Source organism: Chamaea fasciata, unplaced genomic scaffold (genome assembly GCF_029207755.1).
Source record: "Chamaea fasciata isolate MVZ Bird 193981 ecotype frontalis unplaced genomic scaffold, bChaFas1.0.hap1 SCAF_21, whole genome shotgun sequence".
Lineage (NCBI taxonomy): Eukaryota > Metazoa > Chordata > Aves > Passeriformes > Sylviidae > Chamaea > Chamaea fasciata.
The window spans coordinates 3,442,944-3,470,643 of NW_027094106.1; the positions used below are offsets into that span (position 1 = coordinate 3,442,944).

The 27,700-nt window shown below is 48.2% G+C and overlaps 2 protein-coding genes across 2 annotated transcripts; one reads left to right on the forward strand and one right to left on the reverse strand.

Annotated features, from left to right (window-relative positions):
* Positions 1 to 1,512: 1,512 nt before the first annotated feature.
* Positions 1,513 to 9,292, forward strand: RFC2 (replication factor C subunit 2). The gene is made up of 11 exons (XM_066201672.1): positions 1,513 to 1,681; positions 2,715 to 2,784; positions 3,592 to 3,633; positions 4,013 to 4,119; positions 5,257 to 5,358; positions 6,109 to 6,209; positions 6,874 to 7,031; positions 7,406 to 7,471; positions 7,900 to 7,980; positions 8,312 to 8,425; positions 9,074 to 9,292. Exons 1-11 carry the CDS (start codon positions 1,563 to 1,565, stop codon positions 9,182 to 9,184), a joined length of 1,071 nt encoding a protein of 356 aa, XP_066057769.1. The 5' UTR covers positions 1,513 to 1,562; the 3' UTR covers positions 9,185 to 9,292.
* A 3,702-nt stretch (positions 9,293 to 12,994) lies between these two features.
* On the reverse strand, positions 12,995 to 27,554 carry LAT2 (linker for activation of T cells family member 2). The gene is given in 15 exon segments (XM_066202109.1): positions 12,995 to 13,810; positions 15,037 to 15,121; positions 15,951 to 16,013; positions 16,749 to 16,814; positions 17,233 to 17,303; positions 17,438 to 17,468; positions 17,997 to 18,035; positions 18,786 to 18,829; positions 19,469 to 19,520; positions 20,358 to 20,401; positions 21,849 to 21,888; positions 22,486 to 22,588; positions 27,415 to 27,504; positions 27,506 to 27,529; positions 27,531 to 27,554. Coding segments are annotated over 15 exon segments (795 nt in total). The 3' UTR covers positions 12,995 to 13,791.
* Between the last annotated feature and the right edge of the window lie 146 nt (positions 27,555 to 27,700).

The window sequence follows — 27,700 nt, forward strand, 5'->3', positions numbered from 1 at the left end:
TTGTCCTTTGAGTGCTTATCAGCAGCAATTCTACACATAGAGTGGTAGAATTAATGCTGGCCAGGAAAATGATATCTTATCTAGAAGCTGGTACTTCCTAAGAGCAGAACTACCATTTAATTTGGCAAGAAATCAAAGCATATCCACGGTGCTGCACTGACAGCTGCTATCACCAACAGCATTTCACTGTCTCATGTTGGGTTCTGATGAGCACTGCAGAAAATTAAATCTAAAGACAAGAGTAACAGAGTGAGTGTGAGTATTACAGGAACACACAGTCTGAATACCAAAAAAAAAAAAAAAAGCCAACTCTCACCCTCATATGTCATATAATCGTGGTGTTATTTCATTATTTTCTTTACCTCCAATGGAGTTGGTTAATCCACTGTTGATGTTAACTCAGCTGGCACATGAGGGGTGCAGAACACTTCCAGTTTTACTCTTCCATAACAGTTATCCTACAGCCACGAGGAACCACTACAGCTATTAATAAAAACAATGTGCAAAACAGGATTAAAGCATTTACCATAAAAACTTAGATATGAAACTGCATTTGCAAAAACACAAACTTCAACCTCCAGAGTTTTAGAGTCCTAGGAGAAACTCATTAAACTCCATCACTGTCAGGCCATAGGCAGAAGCAGTTTTACAGGCTGAAGGCAAATGCCCGTATGTCAACCTCAAAATACCAATAACAGGCACTGACAGTAACACTAGAATACAAATGTTGTGATGAGTAAGAGGAAGTTGCTCCCTCAGAGGAGCGTCACTGCTCACACTGAGCTGCAAATATGGTCAGTTCAGAGTTCCTGCCTCACACCAATCTTAAATTAGAAACACTTCCCAAGGAACCAGGGCTCAGACTGAAGAACAGATGCTCTGTGCACTGAGCTAACACAAATGTCATTAATTATGTGGAGCATAAACAGAAAGATGTACCAAGGCCCCACCAACTACTGAGGTCGAAAATGAATACTGATTTCCAAACTCTAATGCTATGGATACAACAACCCGGTTCTCTGTCAGGGGTGGTAGCATGTAGGGGCACCAATGAACTTAGTACTGTAACACTTCATCAAAATTATCAATTAAGGAAAAAGAAGAGTCTTGACTTAGGTGGATGACCCACCTTTACTTAACGTGGAAAAGAACATTTAGAATCATAGAATCTCAGAATGGTTTCAGTTGGAAAGGATCATAAAGCTCTTTTCATTTCACCCTCTGCCATGGGGACACTTTCCAGTAAACAAGATTGCTCCAAGCCCATCCAAGCTGCCCTTGAACGCATCCAGGAACAGGGCAGGCAGAGCTTCCCTGGGCAAGCTGTATACAGCCCAGCCCAGCCCGGCCCGGTCCGGTCCGGTCCGGTCCGGCGCGACCACCAGGGGCCTGCGCTGCCGCCTGCCCGCCTCAGCGAGCAGCCACCGGAGCCGGTGACCGCCCGGCGAGCGCACACCCCGGCTACCCCCGCAGGCCCGCCCCGGAGGCGTGCCGGCAGCGCGGCCCTCCCTCCCCTCACGGCGGCGGCGGGGAGACGGGCCGGGAGCACCAGCTGCGCCGCCATGGAGGTGGATATGGCGGAGGACGAGAAGGCCGGGCCGTCGGCAGGCGAGAAGCGGGGACCCGCCGACTCCGCGGGGGCCGCGCCCGGCGGCGGCAGCGGCCACTACGAGCTGCCCTGGTGAGCCGCGGCAGCCGGCGGGGAGCGGCGCCGCGCCGAGCCGCCATGACTGCCCGCCAGAGCCGGCGGGGGCGGGGCGAGGGGCGGGCGGGGCGCGCGGTGATTGGTGCAGAGCGGGGAGGGGGCGGGCCCGCGTGCGGCATAGCCAATGAGCTGAGGGCGGGGCGCTGGTGGCGGGAAGGCGGCGGTTGGGCTGTGGCGGCCGCGGGGAGCCGGGGGAGCCGGCCATGGCCAGAGCCTCGTGTTCCAGGCTGTGCCCCGGGGCCCGCCGGGCTGCAGGAGCTCGGTCTGACCCGGAATCGGGGACTCTGCCTGCGCCCTGTGACCTGTCCTGTCTGTTGCCGGGGCTGGGAAGGCAGGAATCACAGAATTACAGAATGGTTTTGGTTTGAAAGGGCCTTAAAGGCCATCTCGTTCCAGCCTCCTGGCAGGGGCGCCTTCCACTAGACCGGATTGCTCCAAGCCCCGTCCAGCCTGGCCTTGAACACTTCCAGGAATCAACAGTGAAAAAAATCCATTGTTTTCCTTTGTAACGCAGAGAAAGTCAGCCCTACACTCTGTTGACAACACACAGGGTGGCTTCTTGCCTCAGGCTGAGACACCGAATTCCTGTTTAAGTCCTGCCTTTTACTTTTTTATACCAATGGAAGTAAAACCTTTCGGGGTGGTGAGGCCCTGGCACAAGGTGCCCAGAGAAGCTGCGGCTGCCCCATCCTTGGAAGTGTCCAAGGCCAGATTGGACCTGGAACAACCTGGTCCGGTGGAAGGTGTCCGTGCCACGGCAGGGAGATGAGATGAGATGAGATGGTCTCTAAGGTCCTTTCCAAGCCAAACTGGAAATTTTTCTGGGATTCTCTATGATTAGTGTTGTGGAATGCTGTGCTTGGCAATGACAGACACCCTGCAGCGCTTGCACTGAAGACATGTCCAGCTGTCTTTGTCATGCGCGCTCTTGACATAATCCTCCATCCCTCTAAAGCACTATTAAAGTGTTATTGGATGTGGTGAAGTGTGTGGAGTTTTACTTTTACAGGGTGGAAAAATACAGGCCCATGAAACTGTCCGAAATAGTTGGAAATGAAGATACAGTGAGCAGGTTGGAGGTGTGTACCTGTCCCTGTACCTTTTTACATGTTATCTCAAAAGAACGTGTTTCTGCATAGATCCACAGGCTAGTAAAAACACGATTGTATTTTTACATCCATACTTGAGTACGTGGAAGGAAGCTTCCTGATTTACTTAAAAAATTACAAGTTTTACATGATATTTGAGTGGTGTGTAAGGAAATTTGCCTTCTTCAATTGGGATGTTTAAATTTGACCATTTGACATAGTTTAGAGATATAATACTGTTTCAATTAATAAATGAAATTCATATAAGAACAGAAAGAAATATAATGGGTTTGGTTTTTTTTTTTTTTAAAGAAATGTTTGCCATATCAATTCTTCCCTGAAAGTGTCCAAGGCAATGTTGGATGGGGCTTGGAGCAACCTGGTCTAGTGGAAGGTGTCCCTGTCCATGGCAGGGGGTTGGAATGAGATGGGCTTTAAGGTCCCTAACTATTCCAGGATTGTACAATTCTATGACAAATTTATCTGTGAACACAGTCTTTGTTAACAGAAAAATTATACTAGCAAGTATATAATTAAAACAGATGCAAAGGAAAGGCAAGAGTACTAAAGACCAGTGGCATTAAGTGCTTTTTAATATTTCCCTATTATTCTAGGGGCTGATTTCTAACAGTTCAATTCAAAAAACAAACATATGAAAGCAGCAAGGTTCAAAAAATGAAAATATGAGAGTAACAAAAGAAGTTTCTTTCTGATGCTTAAAATAGAACAGAATTGAAACTATTTGTTCATAGTAATTTTTTTTTTCTTACATGATTTCTTATTATCTTTCTTTCTTAGGTCTTTGCAAAAGAGGGGAATGTGCCAAATATTATAATTGCTGTGAGTATTGCTGTGCTGTGCTGTATTTCAGTGTTGGTCCTGGATTTGAAATCTAGCCAGGCTGGCCTCCCAGTACAGATCAGCTTTGTCCCTGAGTGTACTGCTGAGGGAGATGTGTGGTCTTGGAGCAATGTTCTTGGCAGAATAAACAGGGAAACAAGTTTAAATCTACCTCAGGTGCCTGCTGAAACACATCCTATGCTTCTCCCTGCAGCATGTCAGGAGCAGAATCCTGAGCTCAGGCACAGTTTCCAGGCTGATGCTTTCTTTGCAATTCCTCTCTTGCAAACTTTTTTCATGACTGAGGAGATTTGTAGACAGCACAGCTTAGAAAATTGCATTAAACTCACCAGCAGTTGTTGCATTGTCACATTTTTAGGGCCCTCCAGGCACAGGTAAAACCACCAGTATCCTGTGTTTGGCTCGTGCTCTGCTTGGTCCTGCACTGAAGGATGCTGTTCTGGAGCTGAATGCCTCAAATGACAGGTGAGAATGAATAAACCTTACCACATTTTTAATGAAGAAGCAAGTTTTCATTAAACCCAGGCCAGTTTGATAGGCTTAATGCTATAGTAAGGCCTCTAAGACTTATTTTAGTGCAGTCTTTCCAACTAAAAGGTAGGCAGTCTTTGGTGTCCACCCATCAACACAGATATTATTTCTTGATGTTTTATAAACTTTAGAGATACTTTCATATGTGAAAATATGAACAGGTAGAGTGCAGAATCCATTATAGTACTTTTTTTCTCAAATTTATTCGAAAGAGTTAAGTTTCTCACTGCATTCATGAGGATCCTAAGAATGAAAAGTGAACAGGGAGTTTATACTCAAACTCTTCAGTGCTTAGAGTGAGAGGAATTAGGGCTATAAGGGCACTTGGGGATTAAAATGTAGGATCAGGGTGTTAGGTGTGTAGAGGACACTGACTGTACTCCAAGGATTCAGGCACTAAGAGCAGATTATATTTCCCAAGTTCTGTTCAGACCCATCCTGAAGTATTCTGACATTTCTTGGTGGGTTGTCTGAGCACAATACACTTTACCTCCTCTGTTACTATCAGTTATAGAGCAACTACAGAATCCCAACATTCTTTTTCTAAACAGAACAAAAAAGGAAAATCCTCTCTTAATAAAAGTAGGTCTTTGAATGGACTCTCTTCAGAAAAGTGTCTGTGTTGTGTTGATATGATTCAGTCTATCCAGCTGTATTTCTTAAACTCTTCTGAGCTACAGCTGGGGCTGTGGATGGAGCTGTAAGAAGAACTGGCAAAGCAATCTTACACGCTTCTGCCTTTGTTTATTTATTACCCTTCCCTTGTGCCAAACATAAGTCATTTTGTGGTGGTGCTGCAAGTAAGGTTAGTGGCTTTGTGTATATTTATATTGCGAACGTTAAATTGTTTTCTTCATGACCCCCAAAGCCAAGGATTGTTGGTGTTTGAATCTAAATCAGTTGGACAGTCTGGCTTAAGGCATGGTTCCACAGCAGTTGTGCTGAAACAGCTGAAGGGGCAGGAACAAACAGTGGTAGAACCAGGAGCACTTCAGCTGCTGTGGCTGCTGAAAAAAATCTATTCTGTATTTTCACCCAACTGATCATGAATCAATTGAATTATTGTTCCAGAGGCATTGATGTTGTAAGAAACAAAATCAAAATGTTTGCCCAGCAAAAGGTCACACTTCCAAAAGGACGGCATAAAATAATCATCCTCGATGAAGCAGACAGGTATGTTGTTTTTTCTTGACCTCAGCTACTGTGTGAAATGTGCTGCATCTCTCCTTGTTATGTCTGTGGAGCTCCAGTCTTGGACAGTGTTGAGTGTTTCTATCAAGCTGGTCAAAATAAGTTGTTAGGAAATGAATATGGATTGAACAGTGATCTTATGGGAGTACTCACAGCAGGAAGAGATCATTGCTTCAAAAGAGATGCCGAATATTGACGTGGAATGCTCTGGATATGAAACACAGAAGTTTACTGGAAGGATGTCCCACCCCTGGAACTGTTCAAGGCCAGGTTGGATGGGACTTGGAGCAACCTGATCTAGGAAAAGGTGTCCCTGTCCATGGCAGGGGGTTGGAACTGGATGAGCTTTAAGGTGCCTTCCAACCCAAACCATTTTGTGGCTCTGGGATTCTTTCTCTTTGGAAAGAGTTTGGCTCATTTTGAGAATTTCCCTGGATGAAAATGGGACATTCTCCTCCTCCATACTGTTAGCAGTGTTCTCCAGAGCATTAACGATTTCATTTTGCATGTCATGGATGTCATTTTGCACGTTATAGAAGTCTCTGTGACTACCTGCATTGCAGAGTGGTTTGTCCACATGACTAGAAAAAGCTGCTTAACTTATCAAATCAGAATATTACAAAGCACAGCTTTATATCAGTAAACTCTGCAGCTTGTATGAAAATAGTTCTTAGGCTGCACCTATGAGTGAGTGAAGAACAAAATCTGTGCTGACTCCTTGTCTCCCCTCAGCATGACAGATGGAGCACAGCAAGCCCTGAGAAGAACAATGGAAATTTATTCCAAAACCACACGCTTTGCACTGGCATGCAATGCCTCTGACAAAATCATAGGTAAGTGCTGCTGGTTCCTGGGTGTTCATGTCATATGTTCTCCATACTGCTGGCTCACTTCCAAGGCAGCTTCCAGAAATACCTGAATGCAGCTTGCTGCAAGAAAACATGGGATTTCTAAAAAGTTAAGCCACCTGTACTTCAGCTGATAAAGGAGTTTATTTGTGTAGTCAGGGCACCCTCTGAGCAGCCCTTTTTGATGGATAGTGCCATATGTGACTGCAGAAACAGATTTCTCATGCTCTGGGCTTAATCTGCATCCAACTCTGCTACAGTTTAGGATGTTTGATGAATTGTTTACTAGGTATTGAACTCTTTTTGTTCTTTCTGAATTATTATCTTCATTTTGCCTATAGGTAAACACATTGCAGACATTTAGACTTCTCTTGAAAAAATAACGTCATAAACATCTTTGTTCAGAAATGCAGGAGAACAGAGGAAGCTGAGCTTTGTATATACTTCCACATATCTGGGAAAACTCCAGTGGCACATTTGGGCTCAAGGGAAGGACTGTAACAACTGTATGTGCTTAAGGAGAGGCTGTGTTCTGCTTGGACCTTACCATGTCCTTTTTCTTGTTGGAAACTTTGTTGAAGGCATATGTTTGGTTGTGGTGTTGTTTGGGAAGAAGAGAGAGAAGCTAATGACACATCTCTGTCCTCAGAACCTATTCAGTCCCGGTGTGCAGTGCTGCGTTACACCAAGCTGACAGATGCACAAATACTTGCCAGGCTACTGAAAATTGTTGAGAAAGAAGATGTGGCATATACAGATGATGGACTAGAAGCCATTATCTTCACAGCCCAAGGTGATATGAGACAGGTAAAAGGAGAGAGACAATGAAACAAAGGCTTCTATTTAAAGCAAAAAACTTCTGAATTGCAGCTTTCAAGGATTTCTCTCTGGAGAGGTAAAGCAAAGGAGGATGTGACTTGAGGGCCAAGAGTAACAAAACTGTTTGCTTTTGTGAGAGTTTAAAATGCTCCTTAAAAGTGAGTTGGTGGGAAGTGGATACCAAATTTGTGGGAGGAAATAAAGTCAGCATAAATTTATGGTTGTTTTTTTTTTTTCTGTTGTTAAATGGCAAACTGCTCACTTGGCCTAATTTTCTAAGGTGCCTTTCATCCTGAGGAGGGGAGTGAGAAGTACAGCACTTCAGAAAATAAATTAAGTCTTATTTTTTTTTTCTTTCACAGGCATTAAACAACTTACAGTCCACATACTCTGGATTTGGCTTCATAAACAGTGAAAATGTCTTTAAGGTCAGTAATAGCATAAAATAGTTTTGCCAGAAGACTGTCCCATGGCTGTGTGATTCCATTGGACACATAAGCCTTTTTGCTAGTTTGCAGACAGCCCTGGGTATGTAGCAGTTACAGCCCATGTGCCTTTTGAAAAATCATCCCTAGTGGCACATCTGAGACCTTTGCAAGTCTCTCAAATCAACAAATCCAGTAACTGCAGGGAAATTTCAGTGGTAACTTGGGAATCTATTACTTGGATGTTCTCATTTCATGCTGTTGAGTCAGCCAAGACAGACTGTCTGAAAAGTCAGATTACTTAAAATTTATTCTGTATTATGGAATATTTCTGATTCAGTACTTCATCTCCATAGAACCTTGGTGAAAATACCAGAAGTTTAATGCGAAGACTTCTGATATTTTAAGTGTAATATTTCTTTTGGATACAGGTGTGTGACGAGCCTCATCCTCTGCTTGTAAAGGAAATGATACAGCACTGTGTAAATGCAAATATTGACGAAGCATACAAGGTTGGTTTTCATGTCTTGTGTCACTATGGTCTGGCATTCTTTCTCTACAAAATTTTTTGTTTGCTTTGAGGGATTCACAATGTGTGTTGCTTTTTAAGATAAGGGCAATACCATGTAGATGAGTTGATAAACTAAATCCCTTTTGGGCAGGAGTTTGTTCAGATAAATAAGCTGACAAGCAAAAAGAGAAGTTATAGTGAAATTAATTACTAGATGCTTGAGGTTAAATCAGATGATAAATAGTACATTCAATTTCAGTGAGTATATACAGCTGTTCCAAAGGTGAATATCCTTGACTCAGCTGGCAGATAAATTTTTCTTGCCTGCACAGATTCTTGCCCACCTGTGGCGCCTTGGATACTCTCCAGAAGATGTCATTGGCAATATCTTCCGTGTGTGCAAGACCTTTCAAATGCCAGAATATCTGAAGCTGGAATTTATCAAGGTTAGTATTAACTCAGCTCCTGTTGGGACCTTTTGGGCCTTTTTAAGAAGAGGATGTGATCAGGGGCAGCCTCAGGGGTTTCTGTTTAAACTTTGGTGTATATTAGCACTAAGAGAGTGCTCCTTGACTCATTACTGCTTTCCTTCCCACTGCATCATCAGTTTGTCAGTGAGAAGTCACTTGAAGTTTAGCATCTGAACACCCACAGAAGTGCCAGAAGTCATTTCAGTGATCAGCTAAAATTAATAGCAGATGCAATGTTGAATTTATTAGTTATATCAAAGCCTCAGATAACTCCTTGAAAATGTTTTTCAATGCATACTTGATTCTAGTCCAATAGATAGTAAAATACTAAATTAACAGAGTTGACGAACAGTAAGCTGGTGCCAATGGAACTACTTTTCATATCTGAAACCTGTCCTCGTATGCAGGCACCTTGCTTCTTATAAAGGAAGTGGGGAAATGCAGGCTTTGATTTTAAAAACAAAAGGCATTTTAGTTGGTTTATAGGAGGAGATAGATTCTCTGAGGCACGAGTGACTCAAAGCTGGTCTTTTAGCAGTAAGGGGGATGTTCTGTTCAGTCATTTGTAACATATACACAGACTGGGGGAGTAAACAGAAGACTTGACAATGTCTCTGTCCCCAGGAAATTGGGTACACTCACATGAAGATAGCAGAGGGCGTGAACTCCCTTTTACAAATGGCTGGGCTGCTGGCCCGGCTCTGCCAGAAGACTGCAGCCCCTGCAGCCAGCTAGGCACCTCCTCAAGCCTGCTGGGAAGAAACCAGGTTTTGTTGCAAAAAAATGTTTCATGCTTTTTTATTTAGACCAATAAAGCTCTAAAATTTACTTTAATCCAGGAAATTGTATGTGTTTTATAACCAAGAGAGAACTGTGACAGTCCAGAGCAATTAAGGTCTGTCCAGTGCACTCAGCAAAACTGCTTATGTCCATGGTGTTGAGACCTAAGCAGGAGAAACAAAAATGGAATCCTGTTGTTTGGGGTAACACATCAAGCCTGGTCACGAGTGATCTTACCAAGACCAAGAAGCATTTTTTTTACACAAAATACAACATTTACTGAAGTTATAATTGAGACACATTGAGCAACTGCCACTTTGTGGGTAGGGAAGGTATTTTCACCAAACATTCAGGAGAACCATTACACATTTCTTAATGGTGCCACTTGTGTTCCCAGCCCCTCATCAGCCTCGTGGCCTCCTCTGGATGCACTCAAGCGTCTCAACGTCCTTCCTAAACTGAGGGGTCAGAGCTGGACACAGCACTCGAGGTGTGGCCTCACCAGTGCCCAGCACAGGGGCAGAATGACCTCCCTGCTCCTGCTGGCCACACCATTCCTGATCCAGGCCAGGAGCCATTGGCCTTCTTGGCCACCTGGGCACACTGCTGGCTCATGTCCAGCTGCTGTCACCAGTGCCCCCAGGTCTCTTTCCTCCTGGGCACTGTCCAGCCACACCGTCCCCAGCCTAGAGCATTGCAGGGGGTTATTGTGGCCAAAGTGCAGGACTCAGCACTTGGACTTACTAAACTTCATCCTATTGGACTCTGCCCATCCATCCAACCATTCCAGGTCTCTCTGCAGAGCCCTCCTACCTGCCAACAGATCAGCAAATGCTCCCAGCTTGGTGTCATCTGCAGATTTACTGAGAGACTCAATACCCTCATCCATGTCATCAATAAAAATATTGAACAGGACTGGCCCCGGCACAGGCCCCTGAGGGACACCAGCGGTGACTGTCCCCAGCTGGATCCAGCACCATTCCCCACCACTCTCTGGGCCCGGCCATGCAGCCAGTTCCTAACACAGCAGAGTGCTCCTGTCCAAGCCCCGGGCTGCCAGCTTTTCCAGGAACATGCTGTGGGAGACAGTGTCAAAGCCTTGCAATTAGGCATGGTCTGGTTACAGCAGTCACACAAAAGAGTTCAGAGGCACAAGTTGCTGGTGCTTGCACTTCACTCTGCACATTTTGTTGATGATTTCCACCCCAAGTGTTCAGTTCCCCACTGCAGCTGTCTCAGTGCCAAATGGATGTTTCCTGGCAGCACCAGTTGGCTCCAGCCTGGGGGCTGGTCCTGCACTGAGGCAGGGGCTGGGCACACCCTCCTGTTCTCTGACAACCCAAAGGGCTCACAAGTTTCAGCAGCAAGAGCTGCTGGCATCGTGACTTCCCCCTCAAGTCTTCCTGCAGCTCCTCTGGCAGAGCCTGCAGACAAACCTTTGTGATTGAACGTGCAGGGGAGCAAGAGGATTGGCAGCTAAAGTGCAGGGAATGCAGCAAACAGCGCTTGGAATAATGGATGTAATGCACAAAGTATTCTTTCTTCACTAGATATGTACCGAACTCAGGCTTTGGTTCCCAGCCAGTGAGCCACTATCAGCACAAACTCTATTAATTACACAACTAATACTTTAGTGCTGAGGCTTGAGCTGCTGAGTTCTCTACAGACACAGCATCCCAGCTTTTGTCCCCAAAAATTTAAATAAGGTTAATTTTCCTTTGACTACGCATCACAGCCAGCCTACTCCGTCTTTGCTTTCTCATTTAATGTGTTCATTGCTGAATGGGGAAGGAAGAGGTGTTTCCATGGATGTTTCATAAACCAGCAAACACTGTCTGGATGACTCAAGGCCAGTCTTTACCCTGTGGGATGTGCCGTCCCACAGTGGTGGTGCCAGTGGAAGGGTGAGGAACATGGAGGGTCATGGTTCCTGTTCCTACCTGGTTTCAGAGGGTTTCTTCTCAACTATATTCAGTAGCTGCATTTCACAGCTCCAGTTTGGAGCAGACTCTCCTTTGGTCTAATCCTTTCCAGCTCTGCAGGGACATAATCACACTCACTTTTCCTCAGAAGAGGACTGGTATTGATCCCAGAGGCCACCAACACCTCCTGCTCTCCAAAGGTGTTTTTTCCCCCCTCTGAGTGCAGAGCTGCTGCTTTCCAGCACTTAGCACAGACTCCCCAGCTCCATTTTCAGAGCTGCACCAGCCAGAACTACTTTTCTAAAGCATTTTAAATTGAAAACAGGAAGTGACTTTCTCACTTGACTGCCTACTTAATGTGAAGAGAGAGAGGTGGACCCAGGGGAGATGAAAGTCTCCTTGCATTAGGTTCAAACAACAGTGTCTAGCAATTCTGGTTGAGCACCAGAAATCCTTGCACACCTAAAGCCAGTCCCAAAAGGGCAGCATGGCAATGAACACACACATTCAAACGCATTGCAAAGAAAAACCGTGAGGCTGTTCAGAGCAAGACTGATAACGCTGGTGGGAGTTCCTGAAACAGTCCCTGGATACCCTGGATACCTTCCAGGGAATGGAAGATGGTAATGAGATGACTGGCTGAGAAGTGCTCCAGAAGCTTTACAAAGCCAAGGATTTACCCCTCACCACAGCTGACTGATCTGGAGAGCTGCAAAGGGGGATTTGCTCACACCCCAGGAAGTGAAGGGAAGATTCTCCACATCCAGTTCTGCCCTGCCTGCTTTGGCTCCACGACTTTCAGACTCAGACTTTGGCAATGGCTGAACCTTGTACCGAGAAAATCTTAACTGGTGTAATCTGCCTCCCTGCTTAGTGAGGAGAGCAGTAAATCTTGTATGTTCACGTTCTGACCAGGCACTGACCTAATGCCTAGAACTTTCTGGGAGGTCTCCAGGTGGATGTGTTGCTGTGTGCCAAGGATCTGTCAGTGCTGCTAATCTCCTGTTCATGAATGGCTCCCTTGGCTGGGAGATGAATCATTACCAGTGGGTAACATCACCAGACATCACCCAGAACCAGCTCACCCTTGCAGTAAACAACCCACTCTGCAGCACTTCGCGGGAAGTGGGAGCTTCTTCAGGCGCTGAGGATGAATGCCAACAGTCTCATAGCCCTGTGAGGTACAGGCATGATTTCGGTGACAGAAGCACCCCTTGCTTGCCTGGGAGCCTGTGCACAGCCAGCACAGGCTGTCACTCTCTGCCTCTGGCTCATGGGGACCCTGCTGCCATGCACCTGTGCAGACTTTCTGCAGAGCATTTGACCATCAGGAAACCTGAGGGTGTGAGCAGAAAACCAGGCTGTAGCTCCCTGCCTGTGTGCATCCCTGAAGTGCACTAGATTTTCTCTGTTGTAAAAGTCCTGTGGGAACTTGTAGCATTTGTAGGAACCACTAGCAAACATCCTGAGCCGAACTCTAACCCACCCCCTGTTTCAGCTACACCAACGGTGGGCACCTGTGGTCTCTTGGTGGTTCTGCTAAAATTAGAGCCAAGTCATTTGCAGCAGGAAGCACCTGACATCCCTTCTCCCACTCCACATCTCTCTAACCCTCAGCTCCCCTTCTCTGCTCACTCACCGTGAGTGTGGGCTGTGTTCTTTCCTGAAACACAGTTTCCTGATCTGATTTTGAGGAGCAAGGCTTTTAATGCATTTTCTCCCCATATGATCCTACACATCACTCCATGTCACCTCATGTCCTCCCATTTCTGTGTCACCTGATCATGCAGACATGTATCAGCGCAAACCAGAGCAAAACACCCCATTTTCTTTGGAAGTTTTTCAGTTTTAATAAATAAGTATTCCAGAAGTGCCAGGTCTGTACATCAGGGCTCAGGAGATAGGGATTCTGGTTCTGGGATGATGTTCCAACTCCCTATTGAGGGACTGGTACAGTTTGTGAGGCTGGTGGCTGTGGATCTGACTCTCACAGTTGCTGCTGGTTCTTCGTATCATTATAAAACAGATACTGAAGCATGAGGAAAACTGCCATAGACCAACACTGTGAATTACAAGCCATGGATAAGGCAGGCATTTAATCCTCTTTAGCTTTTGTGAACAGGTTGGAATCTCATTCAGCTCCAGACAACCACTGCTGTTATAAACACAGCCTCAGCCTTGCCAGTTCCTCTCACGTAGGAAACTGCTTCTGTAGGAGAGCCCAGGAACTAAACCAGAACTGTAATCCCTGTGGCTTAATACCACGGTGCATGAGTCACCCTGACAGATTAAGTAGCTGGCTGTGTTACTGCTCAGCAAGTTAAGGATTCATTTCATGCCTGACAGGAGCAAACATTGCCCAGACTGGCCACCTTCGAGGGGACATGCAGGGAAATGAGATTGGGGTGAGGAGCCTGGGGCTTGCCCGTGGTTGCTGTGGGCAGAGTGCTTTCTCCAGTTGCTGGTTTTGCAGTTGGACTTCCTTGGGGCTTCAAGCAGTGCATTTCTTCCTTTCAGTAACACCCCTTCTGCGTCATGGCAGGCAGTTTGGAGAAGAGATTTCACTGAGGGATGGAAATCTCCCCTCTCCCTGTGTGCGTGTTCTCTGGGTGTGCTCTTACAGCTCAACAAAAGATTTCTTCAGACTTCATGCAGAATTCTTGAAATAAGAGGAGAAAAACCAGTGAGTCCACTGACCTTTAATCCCTGCTTTCAACATAATTCTGCTGCCTGACACATTTTCTTTCCAGGGACGAGTAGTGACATACACTACCAAATGTCCATGTCTATGCATAAACCCCAGTTGTGCTCCTGGAGGATGATCCCTGATCAGAGCAGGAGGCACAGAGGCACCAGGAGCCCATTTCTCAATTCAGCCTCCCTTGGTGGAGAACTTCTGCTGGCACTTGTTGGTTGGACGTTGAGATTTCAGAATATTACTCTGCTAGCAAAGGCTACAACAGAGGCATCATTATAATGGCAGAAAGATGCCTGGCAGCAAGACATGGCAGGGTCAGGTTCCTCAGGCTGGGTTTTTCCATGTCCAGCAGAAGCAAATGCCATAGTGTGCAGAATAGGATGGCTGTGCTTTGCATGGTGGGCACAAATCTTAAGTATTCTGCATGGCGTCAGAAAGACCTGATTTTGGGAGTCTGCCCACTGCTGGTGCCTACAGTCTGGGGAATATAAAACCCTATAAAACTAGAGCAGCTGGCACGTGGCATAAGGACAATCCCACTGGGTCTCCATAGGTGCTCAAGAGAGTAAAAACCCAACGAGGAGAGCAATACTGGTGCCAGTCCATCTCCCAGCTGGAGTCCTAGTCCAGTCTGGAGCAGGGTGACCAGCACTAACCAGCACATCATTCACTGTCCCTCAGTGTCATGCAACCTTCCCATGTTTTTTTTTGCTTTATCTGCCTTGACTAATTCTTTATCAGCAGCATGAGGTTGGTGCTGATAATGGGGCAGGATACGTGGTTTTAGCACAGCAGGCAGGGCTCAGCTGAGGGAATCCCTGCTCAGAGCAGGGGTTCTGGGTGTCCCTGCCCACAGCATGGAGCAGAGCTGTCTCAAGCTGCTCTGGAGCAGTTCCTGTGCCTATTGGAGGAGGGCAGTGCTGGAGCTGGGACATGGACTTGGACAAATTTCTCTCCATGGTCCACGTTCGCCAGCTTGGCATCAGCCAGAGATGAGGCCCTGCACAGGGCGGGCTCCTCACACTCCTCCAGTGCCCACGTGGGCTGCTGTGCTGGTGCTGCCAGCAAGGGCAGAGCTCCAGCTGAACTCCCTTTGGCATAAACCAAATCCTCCCACCCCTAAATAAACACCATAAACCAAATCCTTCCACCTACACTATCATATCAACCATTTACTGTGCTCCTACCTTTGCTCTGACAGCAGGGCAAGGCCTGACGCAGGACCAGTGTTGATGTAGTCTGGCTCATCATCCAGGCTTTCTGTCAGCGAGGCTGTGGGTGAGCATGGGAAGCATTTATCAGTGAGTGGGTTGATGTAAAAACACACAGACCACTGACACACCATGCATCCTGCCAATATTTAGCCTTTGGTGCTGACATGTTTTTGTGCCTGGGCTAAGAAAACTCAGATCAGTGTCAAGGTCTCCTTGAAGAGGCTTCAAAATGATCACAGCAAATTTGCAAACACTCTGGGCAGCTCTTCAGAGCCAAAAAAGATTTAATCTCGAGAGTGTGCAAACAGGAATCAGTTTGCTTAGACAACTTTCACACCAGAGACACAAAGCTCTTAAATGTATGTGTGTACACTCCCCACTATCCCCCAGGCCAGAACTACCCTCATGCCTCACAGGAAGCCACACGTTAAATGAAACTGTGGTTAAAAGGTCAGCTTGAGAAATAGAGCCCCTGCCTACAGCAGGAGAGCCACGGGCTGACCACACTGGGTGTGTGCACAGAGTTCTGTGTCACGGGGGATTACACGGCTCTGCTTCCGCTGGCGACCTCAAATGTAAGAGGATGCAACACCTGAAGAGAAACATTTTTCTGTAGCATCCCATGGACAGGGTTTAGGCACAGCCACCCAAATGGTGCCCTTTGGAGTAGGACAAACACCACGTGCCAGCACAGCAGCATTCAGTTGCAGGAATCTGTTGCAATTTGCACGTTGCCTTGGATGTTTATCATGGACAGTTGGGGGAAAATGAACTCAAGACAAGGGTGACGGCTGTGTTGCCTTTGCATGGTCTATACTGGCCTAGTTCACCAGGCACTCTGCCCCCGAGCCCCATCCCCAAACAGCAAATAACAGCTGAGGACGTACCTTGCCCTTGCTGGAGTTTCCACGTGTGTATTGCCGTGCTGTTCTCATAGTCTAGAGCGTCATCTGTGACAGGGAACAGTTTAGACAGGACAAATGGACTAAAAAAGGGCCTTTGTGAAACCCCCTCCTACCACTGCACCCTGACTGGGCCGTGCACGTGGCTGAGTCTCCAGCCAGCACAGATCTGCTGATGCTGCCTCATCATTTTTCCAGCCCTGGCCACGTGCCTGGATATCTGCAGGCACGGATGGGGATCAGACAGGTCCCTGCTGCTCCTGCCTCCTCTAATCACCCTGCACAAAGCCAGGCAGGAGCAGGGCAGGCTTCAGCAGTGCAGAGAGCGTGTGCTAACTCACAGAAGGAAACGAAACTGACTTCTTATTTTGATTGCAACATCCCAGGACTGACGCTGGAAGCCCTGAAGGGACAGTGTGGTTCAGTGTCATCCTCCAGAAGCTTCCGGGCTGCAGCCTTCTTGCGCTGGATTTGGTGAGAAACCTGAGCTAGGAGCTAGAGCCATAACCATCCTGGCTAAAACAACACTAAAAACCTAGAGATGCAGACCCCAAAGCTCCTGAATTGCTGCAGAAACCACCAAGTCAAAAGCACCAGGGTGGAGGTATCACCACGTGCATTTTCCTGTGGAAAGGGGAAATGTTCCAGGCCTGCTCTGTGTGCAGCAGCCCCTGTGTGCCAGCTCCACGGCTGAGCTGTGAAGAACCAGGTCCCTCATAGCTAAGCAGGTCACCTTCTCTGCACTTTGTGTGACACACAAAATCTGTGACACAACTCGCTTACCTGAATCAGAGCCTTGAGATGCTCCAATGATGACATTTTCATAGGAATAGGAATCCTCACCTTTGTCTGATGGAGAGAAGAAAGAGGAGTGACAAAGGACCTAGAGAAGTGTAAGTGATGTGGGAAGATCCCTCAGCAGCTGCAGGAGGGGGCTGTTTCCCACAATGAAATGTAGATTAGCTAAAAAATTGTTAGTCCTTGTGGTGACCAAGGGATGGGATATCTGAGTGCAGTGGGATTGGGTGGTCACTCCCACAGGAGCACAATCACCAGTGGTTTTGGGCTGTCGTGTTTATGGGCAACAGATGGACTGATGGGGGCTTGGACATCCCTCAGATCCCACAGCTCTGCTACACCCTTTTAATAAATGTATCTCCTGGACCCACACTTGCTTCAGGCCATACACAGTGATGCACAGAGCTCAGCAGGAACAGCCTCACGAGCTCCATGGGACAGGCTGGATGAGGGAACCCACCTCACTTACCTGGAGACCTACCCTGGGGTGGACTGAATAACCTGGTGCAGTTGTAGTAGTGACCCAAAGATATGGGCTCCCTGTGAGAAGAGCAGCACTGTTAGCTCCTCCTGCCCGGCACAGCCTTCCCAGGCTGAGCTGTGGGAGCACCAGGACAGCACTGGGACCAGTGTGGCTCCACTGGACCGTGCTGGTGGCAGCACAGGGTACTTACACATAGGCAGTCTCTTCTTGCAGGCAGCTCTCTGCAAGAACAAGGGTCTGCTGTCAGCACCCCACCGTGGCATCACCCTGAACAACCCTCCCCAACACAGCCACAGCCACCATCCCCAGCAGCCACAAAGCCCTGGCACAGCCCCAAAGCCTGTCCACAGCAGGGCCAGGCGGCTGGAGCACACAGCCCTGATCCACCCCAGCTCCTGAGAAAACCCCAGCTCCACTCATCATGGACGCATCCTGGCAGCTGGCAGGGAGATGGGGAATATGCTCCCTGGCTTGGGAAAGGAGAGCACAGCTCTGCACACACCGATAATCCTCTTAGGGCAAGCACCAGCTCACACTGCCCTGGGAGGGAGCAGGGGGCTGGGGAGCGTCCATCCCCCTCCGCCCTGCCCGGTAATGAGATCAGAGTGTGTCTCACAAAGCAATCTCTAAATGGACCCAGGCAGAGCTCTGCCAGCTGCAGGGCTGGCCGCCTGTGTGCTCCCTGCCAGCTCCCATCCCCTCGGCAGCCTTCCTTCCCAAAGCCCCAGACACAGAGCTGCAGCATTTACCTGCCAGGAAATTCTGGTACCTGGACTCGTCCCTGCTCCCTAGGGACAAGAGAGGGGCACATTACACAGGAACTCGAGCTGAGTGATGGGAGCAGTTGGACAACGGAGGCACCAAGTACTTCAGCAGCAGCAGCTCTACCCCCACTCGGCTCTGAGGTCAGGGCACATGGCTGCAGGGCTGGACACTCCAGGGTACAGGAACTGGGACAGCCAGGGGTGGTATTTTAAATAACCTGTGCCTGTGGATCTGACCAGGACTGGTCAGCCACAGCAGGACGAGGACTGGGCTTCAAACTCAGACCCAAATTAAGATGGATGTGGACCTGTTGGAGCAAGTCCAGAGGGGTGCACGAAGATGCTCCAAGGGCTGGAGCCCCTCTGCTCTGGAGACAGCCTGGGAAAGCTGGGATTGTTCAGCCTGGAAGAGAGAAGGGTCTGGGGAGACCTCAGAGCCCCTTCTAAAGGGGAGAGGGACTTTTGACAAGGGCTGGGAGTGGCAGAACAAGGGGGTATGGCTTCCCACTCACAGAGGACAGGGTTGGATTGGATATTGGGAAGAGATTTCTCCCTGTGAGGGTGGTGAGGCGCTGGCACAGGTTGCCCAGAGCAGCTGTGGCTGCCCCATCCCTGGCAGTGTCCAAGGCCAGGTTGGATGGGGCTTGGAGCAGCCTGGTCTAATGGAAGGTGTCCCTGCCCATGGCAGGGGTTGGAAGATGATTTTCAAGGTCCTTTTCAACTCCAACCCCATTGTGATTCATGTATTTGTCCCTGTCCCAGGAAGCTGCTCACCATATCCATTGTGATGGCAGGCACTGAGCTCTTCAATGGCTTTCCTGAAAGAGAGAAAAGAGACCTAAAATCCTGGGTCTGAGCCAACCCTACCAGCAGTTACACACCATCAGACAGACCATCCATGAAACCTCCCTGCGAGGTTATGAACCACACACACAGCAAGGGGAGATTAAGAATTTGGGGTAAAATCCCAAGATGGGAATAACTGTGCTTGAATATTGCAGCCGTTATCATGGCTGTGTAGTTACTGAGGGTTTTGGTGATGGGGAGAAGGGGATTTATGACACCAAACTGCTCATAAGTGAATAATGGCCATTTTTGTTTCATGATGTATCTATTATGTACAGCCACAGCCCACTTTCCTGGCTTTGATTTAATCAGTTGCCAGAAAGAATGCAGTCAGACTGAAGAAAATCCAGAAAAAGTCTAAACATACTATTGACCATCAATAGGTGAAGCAACTTGATCAGGTTGAAGATGTCCCTGCTCCTCACCAGGGGGTTGGACTAGATGACCTTCAAAGGTCCCTTACAACCCAAACTATTCTTTGATTCTAAAATACAGCCCAAGCCACATCTGTAGGGCCCAGAATGCAATCCCAAATGTTCTTATATGTTCATCATGGTGAACTTCATCCAACATTGGCTCTAGAGCTAAATTTTATTTGGTTTTTTTCCTACCTTGCTATTGGTAAATTTTCAGTTTCCTTAATTTGTTCCAGCCTTCGGGTTGCTGTTGGCAACAACAACAGAATTACCATGTTAATTATTATGGCAGCAGCAGATATTTCAAAGAGCACAGAACATCCACCAGAGAGGAATCCCCAGGACTGGGAAGCATTTTCCTAATGCATCCTAAAATAGCTTCCAAATTGTTCCTTGAATGCTCAAAAATGGTCAAAACAAGAAACAACCAGAGAAAAAGCTGGTGTCTGTGCAGACCACCGAGCTTGCAAACCCTCGCTGGGGGAAGCTACAATCCCAGCTGCTGCCTCGTTGTCTCTTGTCCCCCAAACCTGCCTGATTTGGGGGCCATTCCCCTCCCTCCACACTGCAAGGTGCAGTTGAGAGCGTTGGTCAGGCTGGGATGAAAGGCTTGTAGAGGGACCTGCTGGTTGGAGCCAGCAGAGTCCTTGGGCAGGGCAGAGCCACCTGCAGACGGACACATTTCACATGGACCTGGCAGCTGCTCGTTGTGGCATAAAGCTCAAAAGTTCAGCTCTGAACCCAACCTGCTGCAGGAAGCAGTGAGGGGGGATGAGGAATGAGTCACTCCTGTCACCCACACCTTCGTTTTCACAGGGTGAAAGCACTGCATGCTTCCAAGAGCCCCAGCAGCTGAGGTGTCACTTCTCAACGACATCGCTTTGGAGAATTATTTTCAATGGAAAGGGCATTTGTTTCCTCGAGCTCAGAACTCACATACCTAGAAGCATCCAAGGTGGCTTGGACAATGCAGGTCTCACCATTTCGTGGCCTGGCCTCAAGGTGCCCATTTGAAGGTTACTTCCCCCTGTCCCATGCATGCAGGGCCCTCACAGCACGAGCCCCAGGCAATGCTCATACTCACTGGTATGGGATCGGATCACTGCAAACCTTGGCTGGCTTTCGAGCCTGGAAGAAACAGCAGGACAGCCTCAGCTGGATTTTGGGGTTTATGACAAGGAAAACAGATGCCAGACATCTGACTGGTTGGTGAGTGGAGGGCAGAGAGCACCGTGCTGGGCTCTGCAAGATGCCAAGCTGCATCACTCAGCGTGTCCTGCAGGGCCTGTGTGACCTGGGAGAATCTTCCTGGGCTCTTCTTTGATCCTTCAAAGACAAGATGTGGTTTTGAACCACCAGATAGAGCAGCCAACATCAGCAAGGGAAGGATCCAGGGATGAGGAAAACGTCATTTAGGATAATTCCCATTCTGATGCATCAGCCACCAAAGGCCAGAAGAACCTTTTTACCCACAAAAAAAAACGGATGCTCAAGCATGAAATGGCTTCAAACCCCACTGCTTCACCTCCACTGCTGCCTCTGCCCCTCCCATCATCCCTTAACATCAACATGAATAAAATAACATTATCAGTGATAACCTGTGCCCAGTTACATCTTTACTTTTTAGTTAATAGGAGAGCTGCTTTTCAGAACACCAGAGAACTGAACACCTTTTCTACTGCAGGTGTTTCTACACAGTTACTTATTAATTCCAATTTTGGAAACGCTTTTCCCCTTTTTCATTGAGTTTGCTCCATACCCAGCTGGGACTCATGGCCCAGGGCTGGTGGGAGAGCTGTCAAAAAACCCAAACAGAGCCAAGACATTTTGCTTGCAAGACACCCAAAGCACTCCTCTAAAAAGAGCACACAACACCACAAACCTGAACCCAAACCACCTAACCCAGGTATACATTTCAAGAAGTTGGGACAATTCAGCAGGAGCCCATGAGGGATGGAGCCTGTGGGGGACGGAGCCTTCAGTGGGTGCTCCATCAGTCTACAATGGATCACTCCAGAGCTTTCCCCACAGAAACAGAATCCACAACCCTTTGCAGAGCCCCACTGCACCTCGTTTGCTCCTGTAACAAAGCTTACAACCCAGCTTTGGTTTTTTCTAACATCATTTACTGTGGTTTGTCTGTTGCTGAAGGAAATAAGGGGCAGTGCACATGTGTACACTGCATTTCCTTCATTTCTTGTGCTGCAGGTCAGTGGTTGCTCTGGTACACGGTCCAACCAGCACCAGCCAAGGCCAGGGGCTTCTTTAGGAAGTAAATAACCTTTCTATCTCATCTCAGGGTACAACGGAGCAGGATAACAACTCGCCCTTCTCTCCCAGACCTTTCCCAATTAGTTAATGACTCGGTGACATCACAGTCAGAGCTTCAGGTTAATTTTGGATTATTCTCTGCAAAGGCATTGCCCCTTCAGCAGCACCTTGGGCTGGGGCACACGGGGGCTTGCACCCCATCCTGGCATTATTTTATTTTTTTATAAACCCAGATTTCAGCTTGGGTCTGGCTCTGGGTGAGTTGTTTGGGGGAGAAAAAACACGACTGGGAAAGGCAACTTACTGGCTCCTCCGTTGACTCAGCTGTGTCTCCCGTTTGGTAGCTGGAAGACAAGGGAACAACAAGCTCTTAGAAAGGGTGATTTGGGACTTAGAGATCAGAAAGGCCAATAAAATACACCCACAAAACTTCCTCAGCAGGTCAGGGCGGCGGAGGCAGCGAGCAGCAGTCGCAGTAGGGTTTTGATTAAATTTTTTCAAACTATGTTTAAACTGTGGGTTCCGTCTCAAACCCCACAGAGCAAAGCAGCCAGTCCTGCCCCCAAACCCCAAAGAGCAGCTTCTCCCCCATGAAAACCCACCCAAGGCTCAGGCAGGGGCTCAAACCCCACGGTGTGCTCCCCGTACTCTCTCTATGAATTTATCCCGCAGATTCCCTTCCTTGCCCGCCCCTTTGTTCCAGACCCTCCGCAGGATTTGTGTAACCCGAGTCAATCCTCCCAGGCGCATCCCTCGGGGTCACCCCCGCCCAGGGAAGGGCGGCTGCAGCTTTGGGGCTCCTTCCCTCCCGGCTCTCCCCGCCGAGCTGGAACCCAGCCGAGCACAGCCGAACGCACACCGCGGGGGAGAGGGAAGGGAAAGGGAGAGGAAAGGGCGGCCGGGGCAGCGGGCAGGACACGAAGCGGGCGGGCAGGACTCACCGGAGCGCTGGCACCTGATGCAGAGGCTGACGGCCGCGCCGAGCAGCATCAGCGCCGCGGCCGCCCACAGCTCCGGCGGCACCATGGCCCGGCCAGCCCCGGCCTGAAACACACGCCAGGGCACCCCGTGAGCTTCGGGGGTACGCGGGGGTGTGGGGACATCCCTCAGAGAGCTTTTGCCCCCCAAAACCAGGTGCTGTTCGCCCTCACACCCCCACGGGGCTGCTGAGGATGCACGGGGGGCTTCGGGGTTGAGTGAGAGGGGCAATGCCCTTTCCTGCACTGCTCTGAATTGCTCATTCCCAGCCCCAAACCCACCCCACTGCCACCCAACGCTGTTTTTCATATCTAGAAGGGAGGGCAAAAGGCAGGCACTGGGCAATATTTAAATGATCAAGACCTTTGCACAAAGTGCTCTGGCTCTTTCCTGCAGCTCAGAGCGACTTCCAGTGTTAAATTCCGCACGACTTTCTGTGCACCGAGCTGGCTCAGCCACCGGCTCTTCCCCTCCTCTCCATGACAGGCTTTTTCACAAACAGCAGCTAACATTTTAAAATAATCAGCTCGATTTGGCTTCAGCTTCTTCCTTTAAAATACAAAACATCCTGCAAATATCACAGAAAGCAGCCTGCTGGCACTGAGATGGATCATTCAGCCCATTCCTATTCCCCAGGGTCAGGTTTTCTTTAGTTACAGATTATTTTTAATTTATTTTTGTTTTTAAAAAACATCCTTTTTTCCCTAGGGATGGAGACACTTCAACATGCCAAAGGCCAGTACATCATCACTCTGGCTGGCAGGAAGATTTCCTACTGTACCTTCAACCTCTCTCATTACAACTTGAGCCTGTATTATCGTGGTGGATAGAGGAGGAAAGACATATTATAGCAATTGATAATGAAAATAATTCAAAATAATGCAACAAATGCCAGTAGCGGACAATAGAAAGCAGCAGCTTGATTCTGCCCTGCTCAGCACCTTCTGCCTCTGCCTGATTAAAGTGGAAAAAACAACATTTCTCTGCCCAAACTCGGCAGAAGTTTGGAAGTTGCTCTGACAGCCCGTTCACCTTGGAGAAAACCCAAAGCCTCCCATGGCAGCTGAGCCTGTGGGGGCTGAGCAAACCCCTCCTGTCCCTGCCAGGCCCTTGGAACTGCAGCTGAGCATGTTGGTGGCAGGTTTGTGGTCCACTTTGTCGTTGAAGTCTCAGTCCTGTGCCACGGTCCTAATTCTAGAGCACAGTGAAAATAATCATGGTGTAAATCAGCATGGGGCAGGGAAAGGAGAGGAAGGAAAATCCCTCATTTCCACTCAGACAGACCTTGAGCAAAGCCAGGAGCAATGGCTGAAGGGGTTTGGTGTCAGCATCTTCTCAGAGGTCCCCAAACACCATCTGAGTGTCCAGGAGTCACCTCGATGAGGCTTTGAGACCACACTGGGCTTATTCTTATTACGTTCCAGCTTCTCTGGGCTCTCCAGGGCCTGGCAGCTCCCAGCACTCACCCCACCATGGTTTTGCCTTTTATAGCCCCCCAGAGGCCTCTCTTTCCCTGCACAGTTTTTTGCAGCACTTTCTGAAGAAGATGAATTATTCTAAATTTAAGTGCCCAGACCTCCACGCACCCACCCCAGAGGTGCAGGACCAGAACCCAAAAGAGCCCTGCCAAAACCATGTGGTTTCTGCCATCGTTTTTTCCTTTGCTCAGCATCCCCCATGGAAATCATGAGCTGTGGATCATCTCTAAAGCGTCTCCAAGAGGCAGCTGAGGGAAGCTGGTTCAGTGCTGGTGACTAACATACAAAGGGCTGCAATGCTGCTGCTTCTCTTGAAGGTTTCCTAGCTTATTTTCTTTTCTTTTTTTTTTTTTTTCTTCTTTTTTTTCCTTTAAAGTGAAGGCAAGGCAGAGCTGAAGGCACCTGACAGCGGTGACCTGGTTTGTCCCATCGCATGGCAGGCCTCCTTCTCCCTTCCAGAGCCAGTTTTATTTTGGTCTCGGGCAGTGAGGCAGCAAAACCTGTCTGCTCCTGAGCCCCCACTCACCGGGGACACAAAAAGTGGGTATTTGAGGGGCTGATGAACAGGACATGGGGTGTCCCACCCCACCAAGAAAGTCACATAAACACCATCAGCCTGGAGATCATTCGTGCTCCCCAAATATCCAAGTCCATGGAAAATCCTTTCTTTTGGGACAAGGCCTGCTCGGGTGCAAAGCTGACAGAAGGAGGTGATGAACAGATTTATGACAAGCAGAAGGCTGGAAGCACTTACTCACGGCTAGCAGGATATAAATAAAATATTTGGAAGGCTGAATGTGCTTCCCTGCACTCTGCCTCGGGGAGCTGGAGAGAACAAATTCCTCACAGAAGGACGTGTGGAGTTCAGGGATGGCCAGCTCTGCTGTCAGGATGCTAAACCCACACTCAGGGAGAAAACAGGCTCCCATCTTGTTTAGGAGTGACACTGGGATAGTGTTGCAATGCCCTGTTCTGTTCATGCACTTCCCTCTTCTCCTTTTGCCTGTTTTTTTTCCCTTTTTTGTGCAGAGGAAGCCAGTGGGACCAGGGCACACCCCGAGCACCATGACCCCACAAATCCCTCAGGAGCAGCTGCTCCAGACAGGCAATTCCTGGGAGAGAAACACTCTGGGGTGTGGACACAGCTGTGCTCTCCTTCAGAGGGGGAAGCTCATCTTCCCCAACAGGGGCTGCTCCTCCTCTGGCCTCAGATAATTTTAGCAATCAAGGAGACAGGCTTTTTCTTACCAAAAAAAATTGGGAAAGTTAATGAACATGCAAAAGCTTCTGTACTCTGTGCCAGGTCCTGTCCTAATTTAAGGATTCACCCCAGTAACCAGGCTCACTACGAAGATCCAAAGGAAGGAGAGGTGGTTTTATCCAGGAAGATTAAAAGGTCTTTTGCTTTTAATTCCACTGAAATGGAGAGTAAGATGACACGGACACTCACCATCCATCTGTCCAAGAGCAGCACAACAAAGTGAGATAAAACTTTTGAATTGAAATAAAAGCTTATAAAATGAGTGGATATAAGCTGGATATGCACAGGCTAGAAATAAAATTCCTAATGGATGGAAAGTCTGGAAGAACTTCCCAAAAGCAGCAGAAGAGGCACAAAGCTCACTAAAAAAAAACCTGCAAGAGCACTTAAAGTGAACTTTAACTTTTTGCTGAGAAACCAGGCGAGTGAGGAATGTGCTGATGGGGCCTCAGCAATGCCTGGTTTTCCATGAGATAATTTCTGATTGAGATATTTTAGCCCCTTGCAGACTTCAAGCCCACCCCTGAGTTCACACTGCGAGATAAAGACTAAAATCATGTATTTATATTATGCATTCTATCCATCAATCAAAACATGCCTGAAAGGCAAATATAAACCAGCCACTTTCTCTCCCCTCCAGAAAGTTTTGTGGTCTGCACCAGTTTGCAGTAAATTAATTCTAATTCAGGCTGGTAGGATGAGTCACTGGCATGAAAAATGAAGTGGAGAGTGTATTTAAAGACTCACCATATGAAATTCAGCACACTGACTTGTTGAACAGATGCAATATTCAGCTTGAGTCAACGTCTCTAACATGTCTAAGAAAAGCAGCTCCACTTTCTGTTTGCCTGTGTGGCACAGATTGCCACAGAAAGTCCCAACAATTCAGAAATGAAAGTCTCACACCAAGGAAGCTCCTGTGGCTGGAATGAGTTCAATGGCCAGGGCTGAGCCTTCAGAAAAGCTCCTTTCCAGAGGTCTGCACATCTCATTTCCTACCGGATTTATGCCAGTGTCAGGCTTCTTAGGAAAGCTGCTGCCATAGAGTTAAAGTCTGGGGTTTTTACAGCCATTCAGGCAGATCAGGCTTTTGTGCCAACAGAGGCATTTCAGTAGAACATATGATAAAAGGGGAAAATTAGAATTGATAAACCAACGCTCACATCAATTATAACTTTGGAAAATGCTTTTAAAACCTTGGGTGGAAAATACGGTGCAAAACCCCAATCACAGCAGGCATGGCAGCACAAGAAGGTAACTCACAGATACATCTTGTATTTGTAACTTCCCTGTTCCAGGCAGCACTGAAGCCTCACAGCAGCATTCATTTCCACTGGGAGCCCAGGGGATGCCACGTTAACAACACAGGCAACCCCTGTGTAACTACAGACTCCAGAACCACGAAAATGAGCCAATCTCAGACAAGATTATCCCCAAATTATCCTCTTCTGCTGAATTATCTGCCTCATGGCCCATATTACACTGAACATTGCTCACACAAGAGAAAACTGTTGCAAAACCAGATCTCTTTCTATCTAGAATTAGCTATTTCAAGCACTTACATGAAGTAAAATAAATACATTGATGCCAGTCAGCTCTGAAATCAATGGAAAACCCAGGAAGTGTTGTTTGAATCAGCTATTTTAAGGACTGGGCTTTGGAGGGGGAGCAGCGTGGGCTGCAGCAGTCCCAGAAGCTACAGAAGGACCATGCAGGGATGAGGGAAGCTCAGCACAGACTGAATCTTCCAGAATATTTTAGAAGATGTGAATGCAGAAATAATGTAATTAAGCCCACGCTTCCATCAGCAGATGGACGAGGAGATGTAAAGAAGAGTACAGTAAAACCGACAATCCAGGCTGTGTGGGATGGACTCAGCTCAGGTCCAGAGGGGTCTAAACGGGGCGGAGAAGAGAGAGTTGGTAATTCCTACCTTGGAGCTGGTGATGGCCTGGAGCAGCAGGGAGGAGGGAACATCCACTACGCTGCTTTTCAGAGAGGTTTTACAGGGATGACCTTGAACTTCTTTAAATGGTGACCAAGGTCTGACCTGGGATCTCTGAGCTCAGTGGGACACCCCACTGTCCCCACAGGAGCCCCAAGCACTTCGGGCACTTTGCTCTCCCCATCCCTCCCTCCCTCACCCACCTTACCCACAGCCTCTGCCGCTCTCCCCGATGTGTCCCAGCTGCTCCAGCACCTCTGGGCAGCAGCTGCCGGGGCTGGAGGTTCCTCCAGGGCTGGTGAGCAGTTGCTGGTTTCCTGTCCCCCTGTGAATCACCAACCCCAACATCCGCTGCCCAGCCCCGCGGCTCCGCGAGCGACGCCTGCACAAACCCACCCCAAAGGGTCACTTGGTCTCCTGTGGGCAGAGGAGGAGGCTTGGACAGCGTGGAACCACACACAGCACTGAGGGCACTCCCCTTGAGGTTCAGAGGG

Excerpts from the sequence above, each read along its gene's own strand:
- RFC2 (XM_066201672.1), top strand. The coding sequence starts at position 1,563 with ATGGAGGTGGATATGGCGGAGGACGAGAAGGCCGGGCCGTCGGCAGGC. Across the intron at positions 5,359-6,108 it reads ATCCTCGATGAAGCAGACAG|CATGACAGATGGAGCACAGC; the intron begins GTATGTTGTTTT and ends GTCTCCCCTCAG. Across the intron at positions 7,032-7,405 it reads CCCAAGGTGATATGAGACAG|GCATTAAACAACTTACAGTC; the intron begins GTAAAAGGAGAG and ends TTTCTTTCACAG.